The 14,567-nt window shown below is 45.4% G+C and overlaps 1 protein-coding gene across 5 annotated transcripts in view; it reads left to right on the plus strand.

Annotated features, from left to right (window-relative positions):
- DIP2C (disco interacting protein 2 homolog C) overlaps positions 1-14,567 on the plus strand; it is a 387,558-nt gene that overhangs the window by 258,835 nt on the left and 114,156 nt on the right. For all 5 annotated transcript variants that reach the window (XM_010349712.3, XM_074405140.1, XM_074405141.1 and 2 more), the window contains 2 exons: positions 1,746-1,837; positions 8,028-8,138. In XM_010349712.3, coding sequence (XP_010348014.2) covers positions 1,746-1,837; positions 8,028-8,138 — 203 coding nt within the window. The remainder of the gene's footprint in view (positions 1-1,745; positions 1,838-8,027; positions 8,139-14,567) is intronic.

The raw sequence follows: 14,567 nt of genomic DNA on the forward strand, positions 1-14,567 counted from the left end.
TTTCAATTGCAATGAATTGATTGTAATTGTTTACCCAACTATAATAGTTCCCTAATCTTGTTCACATTAAAGAAATCTAAAGCCACAAAATAACTGTTTTTGTTGGGGGAAAAATACTCCTGAGTTACATCTAATGAGCCAGTGATGGTTTTCAGGAAAAGAAAATCCTCAAATGGAATTCCAGATGACTGTAAAGCTGCCAGTCTTGAAGACTGCCCACGGTGTTAAGGATGAGAAGTTAAAGAAGATGTGGGGGAGGGAACATGAATAAAAGTGTGTGTCTAGCAGTGAAGTGCTCAGGAATATGCTAGAATGTACACTGTAACTTTGTACTTCATTATAGCTCGCCTGTGATATTAGAAAAATGAAACATTTGCGAAGCACGCACTATGAACAGGAACTGTTCTAGGAACTAGAGCCATCAGAGATAATCATTCTCTTTGCTCTCCCATTAGTAAGGAGATAAATTCTGTGGTAGACAAATAACAACACTAATCGGAGGAGCTCTCATTCTGATATGAAATAAATTGAGAGTTTTGAAATTTGCATTGTTACAGACAAAATCTTTGATTTAGTGTTTACATTTAAAATAGGGAAAGATTAAAACAGTGATTGCATTGAAACAGAAAATAGTTAAGATTGCTATTACCTTTATTACCCTATTATTATGTCTCCTGACACCTTGACTACTGAAATGCTCTCACAGATGCAGTCCTGAGACTGGGTTGTAAAAGGCCATGGTGTATTGAAGAACTCACTTTAGGCTTTAAAGTCATTGTTTGATCTCTGACTGCTTACCTGACCTGATAAAGCTGAGGCCGGGATGTGAAGGAGGTGGGTTCTTCAGAGCCAGGCCCTTTTTCTAGTGTTTGTTTTTAATCTTGCTTTGTGGTAATGTTCGTAGAGTTCAGAAATTTTAAATAATTTCAAATATTTACCATTATCTGAATCCAAGGATTTGTGTTTAAAAACCCTAAACCCCTGAGGTTAGGAAAGTTTGAAGGTGAGAAACGCAGGACTTGGGGAAGGAAAGAGGCTGTTTGGAGCGAGCCTCTCGAGGCTGTTTTTTGCTCTGTCTTCATCACACTCACGTGGGACCGGCTGTGGATGAGGGACGTGTCACCATGCGTGACGTGGCAGTGACGTTGTTGCGGGGACCCCCCAGGACTTCCTCCTGACACCCTTACCCATGGTTTCTGTACTGATAATTGGCTTTTTCAGTGGCTTTGCTGCAGGCACTTCACACACGGAGAGGTGATTTGTTTTGTGCGGGCCTTGTTCCAGTGTCCAGGCAGCTCTGACTGTCAGAGTTGGAGTCAGTGCTTTTACTCCAGGGACTCGGGATGAGTTGAATCTTTGACCTGCAGGAAGAGGGTTCTCAGGGCCCTTCCGTTCCCTGGCAGTGCCATCTCAGCTGGGCGGATCCCAGCGCTCTGATGGTGCGTGCCCTGTGGGCACCTCCCACCCCGTCACAGACAGATCAGAAGACAGGCCAGTGCTTGGTTTTCACTTGTTATTTTCATTCTCTCCTGAAGTTTCGTCTTTAGAACCCCTGCTGCTTTTCTGCTTTCACTCAGTTTCAGCTCTCGCCTACCAGTTGCCCCTTTGCTCAGCTGTCCTTGGTTCAGGTCAGTTGCAGACCATGATACGCAGGAAGCAGAACGGATGCATGTCCTAGACGTGGGTTTGGAGCAGTGCTCTTGTGTGATTTAACATGCACACTTGTCTGTGATTTGTATTCATAGGCAAGCTGTGGACGAGAAGTATGAAGGTCGCTTACAGCATTCTGCACAAACTAGGCACAAAGCAGGAACCCATGGTGCGGCCTGGAGACAGGGTAAGTGCAATGTAAATTGCTGGATCCAGAAAACACACAGTCCCGTGTGGAGAAGGTGCCTACTGTTTAATAATTCCAGAGTTCAGCGCTGCCGCCACCACTCTCCATTGGAAAGCAAATTTTTATTCTTACCTGCGGCCTGGTAAGGTACACAGGGCAGATACTATTAATAGTGTCTCCTTTCTGATGTTACATCCTGAGCAGGTCGTGGTCTTGTCCACGCTTTATACCCCAGTCTAGACGTGGGGCTTGGTTTAGAACCTGGTTTTCTTGCATTGGCATGTAGAGCCTCTTAATGTGCTTTAGATGCCCCAAGATTAGGTTATCCTGCCTAAAGGACTCCAAGTGAGTTACATAAATACATCATTTAGAGCTCCATAAACAAGAGCACGAGCTTTGATGACTTCAGCAGTACTACAAAGGCATGAGTCTGCTGTGGGGCATGTTCCACAGATTGCAGCAGCTCCAGGAGACTGGTGGACTGGGATTCTTCCCATTTTTTATTGAACACGTTTGGCCTTTAATTTTTAAAAGTAAATTGTAGGTGTCATATTTCCTGATGACAAAATTGACTGCAAAGCTGTAATAATCACAACAGTGTGGTACTGGCTTAGTGACAGACATATAAACCAAGGGAACAGAATGAAGAGCCTAGAGATAAACTCTCATGTATATGGACAAGTGATATCCAGCAGGGTGCAAAGATATTCAGTGGGGAACGGGCAGTCTTTCCGAAGCACAGTGCTGGGAAAATTGGATATCCACCTACAAGAGAATGAAGTCAGACATTTACCTGATGTCATGTGTAAAAAAAAATCATTCAAAATGGACCAAATGTAAGAGCTAAAACCAAAACTTGGAAAAAAAAACGTAAAATGGAAGAGCCGAAACCAAAACTTGGAAGAAAACATAAAATGCCTCAGAAAATATGGAGAAAATACCTCATGACGCTGGATTTGGTAACAGTTTCTTGGATATGACACCAAAAGCACAGGCAACAAAAGAAAAAATAAATTGAACTTTGTTTAAATTAAAAATGTTTGTACATCAAAGAGCACTATCAAGAGAGTGAAAAGGCAGAATGGGAGAAAACGTTTGCAAATTATTTTCCAACAGATTAATATCCAGAATATTTAAAGAATTCCTACAACTCGCTACCACCACCGAAAGAAACAATAAAAATGTTTAAACGGGCCAGAGACTTGAATACACGTTTCTCCAAGAAGATTTGCCAATGGCCGATAAACACATGAAAAGCTACTCAGCATCGCTGATCAGGAAAATGCAAACCAAAACCTCAGTGAAATGCCACTTGACACCAAGATGGATGGCAATTACCAAACCACAGAAAAGGGCACGTGTTGGCAAGGATGTGGGGGATTGGAACCCTTGTGTGTTGCTGGTGAAAATGTAACATGGTGCAGCCTCTCTGAAAAACATTATGACAGTCCCTCAAAAAATTAAACATAGAATTACCATTTGATCCAGCAATTCTCCTTCTGGGTATGTACCCAGAAGGATTGAAAACAAGTTCTAGAAGAGATACTAGAACACTCAGACTCAGCAGCCTACTCAGAAAACCAAACGGTAGAAGCAACCCCAAATACATGGAACAGGACGTGGATTTCCCTTTAGAAGGGAGGACATTCTGGCACATGCTACATGGATGAGCCTTGAAAAAGCTATGACTGGTAACATAAGCCAGGCACAAAGCAAGTATTGCGTGATTCACTTATAGGAGCCTAACTGCCCAGCGGGTTCACCTTGCCCGCTGCCTAGCCAGAGCCACTTTATCTAGCTGGGAATTGCAATGGAGAAGGAGTAATTAACGCAGAGCTGGCTGTGCGAGGGACAGGAGTTTGATCCCCAAGCCTTCGAGGATCAGATCAGAGTTTTTAAGGATAGCTTGGTAGGAAGTGGGGAGTGCTGACTGGTCAGGTTGGAGATGGAATCATAGGAGGTCTAAGCGAGTTTTTCCTGGGTAGCATCACTGAACTGGGTGAACCAGGTGACCTGTCAGCTACTCCATCAAGTATAAGGTCTGCAAATTATCTCAAGCCCCGATCTTAGGTTTTATAATAGTGATGTTATCTCCAGAAGCGATTTGGGAGGGTCAGACTGTTGGAGCCAGAGGCTTTATGACCCCAAATGGTAATTTCTAGTCTCGTAGCTAATTTGTTAGTCCTGCAAAGGCTGACTGGTCCCCTGGCAAGAAGGGAGCCTTTTTGGGAAAGGGCTATTATCAGTGTTGTTTCAGAGTCAAACCATAAACTGAATTCCTTCCCGAGGTTAATTTGGCCTATACCCAGGAATGAACAAGGACAGCTTAAAGGTTAGAAGCAAGATGGAGTCGGTTAGGTCTGATCCCTTTCACTGTCATAACTTCTGCAGTTACAGTTTTTGCAAGGGTGGTTTTCTGAGGTGCCTAGAGTAGTCAGACTGTAGAGAAAGAAAGTAGAAGGGTAGTGCTAGGGTCTGGGGGAGGGGAATGCAAAGTGATGTTTAATAGGGATAGAGTTTCGGCTTGGGAAGATAAGGTTTGAGAGACGGCTGGTGAGGGTGGTCGTACAACAGTGTGATTGTACTTAATGCTAGTGACTTCTGCATGTAAAAATTGTTAGAACCATAAATGTTGTGTTGCCACAACAATGAAATGGTAAGTGTCATGGAATATTTCCTTTATCTGCAATGTGGTTCATAGTCTTAATAGTTTTTTAAAAAATTCTTTAGGGTGGCCTCCAGATTCTTAAAGTTTCAGTGTAACAATAATTACAAAATAAACTCCTGTGTTCCTCTAAGATGTCCGTAGGGATACAGGAGCACAGTTTGAATGAAATACATAAAAAGGCTTTTTTGGGCAGGGATTGATTTAGATTGGTGGGTCAGCCCCTTTAGAAAAAGGGGCTACTTTTCTAAAATTTTTCTTACGAAAGAGTATCTGAGAAGGCCTCTCAAAAAAGATGAGCCTATAGCTCTTGGGCAGGTACCAGGAAGTAGTGTGGAAGGTGCTGAAGCATTTGCCTGGACAGTGGGGCCGGCTGTGTGCAGAGCCCTGGGGGGCAGTTGGGAGGAAGCTGGGAGTCCCTCGCTCCGCTGAGGAGGCTGGGCTTGTGTCTCCTGACTGGCTGATGCCTCCTCTGTGAATCATCAGTTGCAGTCAGGTATCAGAGAAGCACACAGAGGATTGAGTGGACAGAAACCATGTGGGTTGACAAAAATCAAGCATCTTTGCATTCGTACAGTATTGTTTTGGGATCACTATGGGGGTACCAGTAAAACAGGATTTGTGACTGATTCGCATATTGAAGGAATGCCTAACAAAAATGATGTAAGTACAAACTTCTTTTTCCTAAAACAAATTGCAAAATAATTCTCAGTTTTGATGCCAAAAGAGCCTTTACGTATTTGACCCTTTTTTCTCCATTACTTATATTGTCGCATCCACACAATAATGTACAATTTTAAATTCTGCTTTGTCAACTTTTCACATTTCATTACAACTCTGCAGTGGTCTATAATATGGAATTTTCAGCATTAACTCTGAATAGTGATAAACCAGTGAGAATGTTAAACCCTTGGTAAGGAAGAACTTCTTTGAGCAGAGGTGCCAGGAGCCGGGAGAGGAGCCAGACTCAAGATGCTTCTCGGGAGAGGGCTGTCCGCGGTCTGGCTGTGGGGATGACAGGTATCCTCTCCAGCTCAGCTGTGTGCTCTTGGTGAAGACTGTACCTGCAGAGCTGGTATTCTGGGAAGAATAACGAGTCGGAATTGAACACGTGCAATTCTTTATGAATGTGTGCAACCATCAATTTTGGATGGAACTTCAACATCTTCTGAATTGTCTAACTTAGTTTCCTGGTATTTTTTGGTCTGCCTTAGGGGAAGAAGCAGTGGTAATGTGGAAATCTTATATTTAACTGAATACTGTTTGTCAAGATCTGAAAAACATGCCATCAGCTCGCAGTCCATCGGATGACACTCATGACTAGTATAAACTCAGCTCTGCATGAGTTACTCTTTCTCCATTACAATTCCAGTCTAGATGATTCGGCTCTGGCTAGGTAGTTTTAAGAAAGAGTTGGTTGTGGCTTATCTGCATAGATGTGCAAATCATTTCATTCCTTTTCTAACTCTTACTAGCAGATTGTAGTGGACTGTAGAAATGCCACACAGAAAGGAAATATTCATAGAATCCAGAACTTGATTTTGTGTCTGCCAGTTTCCTGCATCTCTGTCTTTCCAGCACGGCCTGTCCCCTCTCAACGACCATCTGGATCCTTTCACGTCAGCCTGCTTGCTTAGATACAGAGATTATCAGGATGTTTGTCTAAAGCTGTTCACAATGAAATTAGTTACAGTTAGGACATTTTTAATAAAAAGTTGTTTCAGTTCAAGAATGAGGGCTGACGTGGTGGCTCATACTTGTGATTCCAGCATTTTGGGTGGTCAAGGCAGGCAGATCACCTGAGGTCAGGAGTTCGAGACCAGCCTGACCAACATGGTAAAACTCTGTCTCTACAAAAAATATTTAAAAATTGGCTGGATATGGTGGCACACGCCTGTAATCCTGGCTACTTGGAAGGCTGAGGCAGGAGAATCGCTTGAACCTGGGAGGCGGAGGTTGCAGTGAGCTGAGATTGCATCAGTGTATTGCAGCCTGGGTGACAGAGCAAGACTCCATCTCAAAAATGGTGCATATGTACTAAATCATAGGGTTCATGTGCTGATGAAAACATACCAAACTTGTCTATAAGGAAGAATAACACTAAAGCTACCAGTAACCTGTGTTAAAATAGAAGCAGAGTTCTGCTGGACATCGTGGGAATCCAGAAATAGGGTTGTCTGTTAAAACTCTATCATTGAAGGAAAATTGTTCTTCCTCAGGACACACCATACTGTTAAGGACTATCAGAAAACATTTAGAAATCATATTGGCCAGGCACACTGGCTCACATCTGTAATCCCAACACTTTGAGGGGGCCAAGGCAAGAGAACTGCTTGAGGCCAGGAGTTAGAGGCCAGCTTGGGCAACATAGCAAGACCCCATCTAAAAATATTTTTTTAAAAATCAGCTGGTTGTGGTAGTGCCCACCTATAGTCCCAGCTACTCAGGAGGCTGAGGCAGGAGGATCACTTCAGCCCAGAAGTTCAAGGCTGCAGTGAGCTATGATTGTGCCACTGTATTCCAGTCTGGGCAATAGAGTGAGAATTTGTTTCTTAAAAAAAAAAAAAATCATACTATCTATTAGGTACCAATATTACCTGATGATAATTTACATTAACCACACTTTTAGAACTCTGCGACAAATCTACTCTTAGGAACTTGGTTCCTAAGAGAAGCTGAGCTAGGCAGGATGAGTTGGTATCACATACAGGCAGCTACACAGGGAAGACTTTGCTGCCAGGGCAGGGCCACAACACGTGCATGTGTGCGGCATCAGGTGACCATGCTGCCAGGCCCAGTGCCAGTCACTTAATGTCCACCAATTCACACGTGTGTCAGGCATCAGGTGACTGACCGTGCTGCCAGGCCCGGTGCCAGTCACTTAGTGTCCACCAATTCACACGTGTGTCAGGCATCAGGTGACTGACCGTGCTGCCAAGCCCAGTGCCAGTCACTTAGTGTCCACCAGTTCACACGTGTGTCAGGCATCCCACTGAGCTCTCTACATTCTCTCGTTTGACCTTTACCAAACATAAAGACAGGCTCTATCATCTTTCCCACTTTTGAGAGAAGAAAACTAAGGCGTGGAGAGGCCACAGTTGTGCCTGAGATCCAGAGCTAAACACTAACATGGGATCTGAGTTGAGTCCTGTGCACAGCTTAGTGAAGAATGGCACAGCTGTCCCGTGACAGTTATGAAGACTCTGTAGAAACACAAGGAGGCATTTGCAAAGCTTAATGAGCAGCAGTAGGCTATAACTTCATCTGTGTGAAAACGTGTGGGTATGGATGCAGAAAAAGGCAGTTGTACTCTGGTGACGGTGTCATAGACGATTGTTCACGTGTGTCTTCTACCTGAATTAAAGGCAAGGCATGTGATGCTTACTAAAACACAGCTTCCTGAAATGCATAGGGCACCTGATTTTCACTGAGGCATGCCCTCTTACCTAGAACCAGGCTCCTCTGCGGCATCTTAGGAAGCCAGGATCCCACATTAACGCTGACCCCGCTCTGCCTATCCTGCAGGTAGCACTGGTGTTCCCCAACAACGACCCAGCCGCCTTCATGGTGGCTTTCTACGGCTGCCTGCTGGCGGAAGTGGTCCCTGTGCCCATCGAGGTGCCGCTCACGAGGAAGGTAAGGAGCGTGCCCTTTGGTTGGTCTCACTGGGTGACATGGTTTTCATGGTGGCAGTCTCCCAGCAGGGTGAAGGCCTCCTCGCTGTTCTGAGACACTGGGTTTCTTTTGGTGGCCTCAATAAGGGGTGTGGTCACTAGTGGCCCGCACAGCTGGGATGGGTGCCCCCGAGGTGGAGCACAGCTTTGGGGTCAAATGTGGAGCAGTAGCGTCTTGGTCAGTAAAGCAAGGATGTTTGAGAATCCTGTTCCTTGGTGTCATGTGCACTAGAATTGGGGTAAATAATAGTTTTTTTAATTTATCATTTTCTCAATGATGGTGGATGTTGCTTTTGTTCCGGTTTTCACGTCACCCAGTCCCAGGTTGACCTGTGACTCGTCAGATCTTATTCTATAATTAAACCACTAAACTTACTATAATAATTATTGTTTAATCCAATATAAAAAAATTAATGTGCATTGTAAATGAAAAAATATTTGAGTTAGGTCTCAATTTAGAATTGTGTTTTGCCAGAATTAAGGACATGGCCCTGACACAGCTTCACGAGGTCCTGAGAACATGGGCCAAGGTGGTCAGGCTACAGCTTCTGAAGGTCCTGAGAACATGAACTAAGGTGGTCGGTCTGCACCTTCTGAAGGTCTTGAGAACATGGGCCAAGGTGGTCAGGCTGCACCTTTTGAAGGTCCTGAGAATATGGGCCAAGGTGGTCAGGCTGCAGTTTGGGTTTATACGTTTTAGGGAGACCTGAGACATTAGTCAATACATGTAAGACATATGTTGGTTTGGTCTAAAAAGGCAGGACAGCTTGAAGCAGAAGTTGGGGGCCTTCCAGGTCACAGGTGGAGTCTAAGATTGTCTGATTGGCAGATGGTTGAAAGAGTTCATCTAAAGCCCTGGAATCAATAGAAACCAGTGTCTTAGGATTAGGGATTGTGGAGACCAAGGTTTTTATTATGTGGATGAAGCCTCCAGGTAGCTTCAGAGAGAATAGATGTAAATGGTTCTTATCAGACTTAAAAAGGTGCCAGACTCTTAGTTACATCTCCCCTGGATCAGGAAGAGGACCTAGAAAAGGGAAGGAGATTCTCTACAGAATGTAGATTTTCCCCACGAGAGAGCTTTATAGGACTATTTCAAACTATGTCAAAGCAATGTATTTTGAGGTAAAATACTTTAATTTCTTTCAGGGCCTGTAATTTGTCATGTTGGTATCTTATTGCTACAAAGAGTCTGTTTAATGCCATTGCCTGGTCAGCTGTACCTGAGCTTCAGAGGACAAGGGTGTAAGGCACGTCCGACCCATCCTCCCCTTCATGGCTGAACTGGTTTTTCAGGTTAACTTTGGAATGTCCTTGGCTGAGGGAAGAGGTCTCTTCAGTTGGTTGAGGGACTTAGAATTTTATTATTGGTTTATTCTACATATCAATATAAGGTTGTAGTCCTTGTGGATAGTTTGTTCCTCTGTACAGCAGAGTTACGGTAACTTTAAGAGACGTAAAGCAGAGTGGCTGCAGTGCAGGGCATGCTGCCGCTACCTGCAGGACGGCCAGTCCTGTGGGCGTAAGCCAGCGCTATGCACCCTGAGGGACCACTGGGTCTGAACCTGTGATGTGCCTGTGGACACTTCCTTGAACCCATCAGCTCCCTTCAGTGCATTGCTTTTTTGTTTTTTCAGATGGAGTCACTCTGTCTCCCAGGCCTGAGTGCAGTGGCACAATTTCAGCTCACAATTTCAGTGGCACCCTTCAGCTCTACCTCAAGGGTTCAAGTGATTCTCCTACCTCAGCCTCCCGAGTAGCAGGGATTACAGGTGTGCACCACCACGCCTGGCTAATTTTTATTTTTTTAATAGAGACAGGGTTTTGTTATGTTGGCCAGGCTGGTCTTGAACTCCTGACCTCAGGTGATCTCCCTGCCTTAGCCTCCCACTGGACTGGAATTACAGGCATGAGCCACTGTGCCTGGCCCCTTCAGCACATCTTTAATGAGTACACCGTGTGGGTGACTCTTCTAGCTCTAAAAGGCAGCAATCACTGGTAGCCCAGGATAAGAATTTCCAAAGGAACTTTCGGCTGTCTTTGTGGCTACTCCGACATGAAAGTTTGTGGATTCAATATTTAAGAAAACCGTCTGCCACCTCTTGGAACATATCATGGGTATCTCTTCAGAGTCTGTGCCAGTTATATGGTTGCGTTTCAAACTCTGCCCCTTGGATGAGGAGGGAGAGAATATGGGATTCCATTTGGAAACAGGAAAGATGATTGCTATTTTCATTTCCTATGTACAATGCCAGGAGGTTCATGCTTGGCTTCCCCTGTATGTGTGTCCGGCAGAGCTCCCCTCCAGCAGGGGCGGGGATGACTATGGTAGCTACTATGGGAGAATGCATTTCCCCAGATTTGCAACTTGCACGCCATTTGTGCCTCAGACATTGCCCTGAGTCCCGTGGTCGTCACAGTACTTGAGAATAGTGGAAAGGTCTGGAGGAGTCCCTAAGCGTGACAGCTGTGATCTCTCCGTGCCTTAGTTAACCCCCATCCTGGGATCTAGTGAGGGGTTTATGCAGCTCCTCTTCAGCCGATGTTCATGTCAGTGGTTAGAGGCTCTCTGGACATTCTCTGAGGTCTCTAAGCAACAGTGAAATGATGATTTGCAGGAACTTGTAGGCACGAGCATATGGAGACCGCTTCAATAACCAGACACAGAACATGTATCATTGTTATTTGTAACAATTTTTCTTCTTTTCTTCACCTTAACAATTTGTATTTGTCCATGTTAAGTGTATAGCCTGGTGTCCTCCACACCAGGTTGGTTTGCAAAGGAAAATAATTTGGATGAAGGTGAGAGGTGGTTTTCCTGAGCAAGTTCGAGTGCTGCTTTCTGGTTGGCAGAAATGCCATCCTGTTATCTGAAACCCTGGGCATAGCTCCAAATACCACTGATGCAGATTTTTTAGAAATTCCGAGGTGGCATTTATTTCAGCCATGAAACGTTTTACCGTAACACATGTTTAAGAGCCTTTGAAATAACAAAGGTAAGCACCTTTGGTGGTGATAGAGATGTAAGCTGTCCATTTGGAACAGATCAGAAATCTAAGGGCACGTGGCTGGGAAGCTGTGTCAGCGATGGCAGAGGAGGAGAATTTTCCTCCCCTGCAGGAGGACCGGACAGTCCCCTGGGCTGAGAGCCCCTTGCACCCCAGTAGAGGCTGCAGATTCGCTGTGCACAGGGTGGGGTCTGCATGGGGATGGGGGCATCTCAGGGGGACTCTGTGTGTTCAGAGGGCAGGAAGCACAGCAGAAGAACAGGGTGGAGACATCTCAGAAGAACAGAACTTGTCATGCTGGGAGGTCCCTGAGGACTTACGTGTCAGTGACTGTAACCTGTGTGGGTGACGAGGACGTGAACATGCCAGTAAAGAGCCCCTGCCTGTCCCTGCCTCACCTCTAGGACATAGGGAGGGGCCCTCCGTGAACGCAGTTTTATTACCAAGCATGATGAGCAACCAAAACTGCTCTCAGAAGAAATGGCTGACGTTCCCGCTTCACCCTCTATGTGCCAATATAACTGTGAGGTGACTTTGCCTGCAGATGTCTCAGGCTATGCAGAAAGCTGTGAATGCACAGACATTAACAGGGCATTTGGAAATCTTCACTATGCAAACCAGTGGTCATGGCATAGAATTCTAGGGAAGCCACAAGTGATTTCATAGGTATAGAAGACAGACCTCCCCTAAGGCCGAGCCTCTCAGTTCTAAAGACTGTGACTTGAGTTTATTTTTTAAATATTATTTTAACGGACAAATGATAAACATTTATGTAGTACAGTGTGATACTTTGATATACGCATACAACGGGGAATGTTTACCAAACTGATTAATATATTTCTCACCTTGCTTACCCCTCATTTTTTATGATGAGATATTTAGAATTTACTCAGTTATTTTGAAAGGTACATTACATTTTTATTGACTATAGTTACCCCACTGTGCTGTAGATCTCAAAACATCTACTTCCAATCTGAGGCTTTGTCTCTTCTGACCAACGTCTCCCCATCTCCTCCCTCCCCGGCCCCTGTGGTCACCTTTCTGTTCGCCACAAATGCCACGTGCAGACGAGGTCTTGCAGCGTTCCTCTCTGTGGCTGGCTTATTTCCCGTAGAGTCATGTGCTCCGGGCCAGCACGTGGCAGGCTTTGCTCCTCACTGAAGGCGGATCGGTCGTTGGACGCTTCAGTTGATTTCTCTCCTTGGCCCTTGTGTGTAACGCTCCAGTGAATGTGGGGATGCAGGTGATCTCCTGAATTCTGGATCGATTTCAGTTCCTTTGGATAAATGCCCAATAGCAAGATTGCTAGATCATATAGTAGTTGTATTTTTAATTTTTTTGTTAGAAGCCTCCATACCATTTTCCATAATGGCCACACTAATTTGCATTCCCATCAACAGCATGCGAGGGTTTTCTTTTCTCTGCATCTTCACCAACATTTTCCTCTTTTTAATAAAAGCCGTTATAGCCAAGGTGAGCAATATAAGGTGATGTCTCCTTGTGATGGTTTTTCGTTTGTTTTTTGTGTTTTTTTGAGAGGGAGTCTCGCTCTGTCACCCAGGTTGGAGTGCAGTGGTGCGATCTCAGCTCACTGCAACCTCTGCCTCCCAGGTTCAAGCATTTCTCCTGCTTCAGCCTCCTGAGTAGCTGGGATTACAGGCACGTGCCATCACACTTGGCTAATTTTTATATTTTTAGTAGAGAGAAATAGAGAGACCAGCGTTTAGTAGAGACCAGTGTTGGCCAAGCTGGTCTTGAACTCCTGACCTCAAGTGATCTGCCTGCCTCAGCCTCCCAAAGTGCTAGGAGGCATGAGCCATCACTCTTGGCTTCCTTGTGGTTTTAATTTGTGTTTCCCTGATGATTAGTGATGTCAAGCAACTTTTCATGGATGTGTTGGTCATTTGTGTGTCATCCTTTGAGAAATGTGCCTTTAGAATAGCAGTTTGTTGGTCTTAGAGAACTTTATTTTTAACTGAAGGAATTCATTGGCTGTGGTGCAATGCAAAATGAGCATATTAGTGTAGTGACAACTACATGATCCCTAATATTTCTTCCATCTGCCAGTCCTACAGCCACTAGAAGAGTCTTAGAATACAGGCGCTGATGAGAATCTAGTTTTCTGAACGGTGCTGGGAGGATTCTTGTTATTCACACTTTCCTGAAGCATGGCACCTGTTTCCCAGAGCTGGCCTCAGATCCAGCCAGACTGAGGCCAGCGCCACCTTTCCAAGGACAGAGGACTAAGGCCTGTGAATCAAGAAAGCCATTGCCATAGTCCAGGTGCAGCTGGTCTGACCTGTCTTTGGGTCACGTGCAGAGGCTGTGAGGCCCACCAATGACCCATAGCCCTTTGCTGCTGGTGCTGTGTGCAGGGACCACCTGCCTGGTCCCTTTCTTTATTGAGTGATTCTGTGTGTGTGTGTGTGTGTGTGTGTGTGTGTGTGTGCATGCATGCGTGTGTGTGCATGGACACGTGTGCACACTTGTGCATGGGCATCTGAATGCACGTGTGTGTGTGCATGAGCATGTGTGTGAATGTGCACACATGTGTGCATGAGTACGTGTGTGTCAATGCATGTATACATGTGTGAGCATGGACGTGTGTGAATGTGCATGCCTGTGTGTTTATGGACATGTGTGTGCACACTTGTGCATGGACATCTGAATGCATGTGTGTGCATTGGCATGTGTGTGAATGTGCACGTGTGTGCGTGAGTACGTGTGTCAATGTGTGTACGCATTTGTGTGCATGGGCCTGTGTGTGCATGGGCACGTGTGTGAATGTGCGCATGTGTGTGCGTGGGCACCTGTGTGTGAATGTGTGCACGTGCATGTATGGGGAGGTGTGAGTTTGTGCATATGAGTCTGCATGGGCACTTCTGTGTGAATGTGTATGCACATGTGTGTGTGCATAGGCGTCTGGGTGAATGTGTGTATGCGTGTGTGTGCATGGGCACCTGTGTGTGAATGTGCACACGCATGTGTATGGGCATGTGTGTTTGTGCGTGCGCATCTACATGGGCACCTGTGTGTGAATGTGTGTGAGCGCGTGTGTGCATGGGCACCTGTGTGTGTGTTGAATGCTTCCCAGGACTGCCTCCCACACGGATGTGTAGGGTGAGGCACAGTAAGTGCTGCTCTGTGCATGCCAGCTAGGCCTGGGCAGAGCTGTGCTGAGGGCTGACGTCTCATGGGGCTGTGGGGGCACTGTCTGTGATGAGGAGGAGGCGGCCCAGCCTTGCATGGCTGAATCACAGCTGCATCCCCCCAGGCCCGCTGCTGCTGTGGTTTTTGGTCTCTTACTTAATTTTTAGGGGTCTTTTTATGCATATGATTTTGTCACTTGAGGGATTAAATCACGGGCAAACACTACATAGGCA

This window comes from Saimiri boliviensis, chromosome 8 (genome assembly GCF_048565385.1).
Source record: "Saimiri boliviensis isolate mSaiBol1 chromosome 8, mSaiBol1.pri, whole genome shotgun sequence".
Taxonomy (NCBI): Eukaryota; Metazoa; Chordata; class Mammalia; order Primates; family Cebidae; genus Saimiri; species Saimiri boliviensis.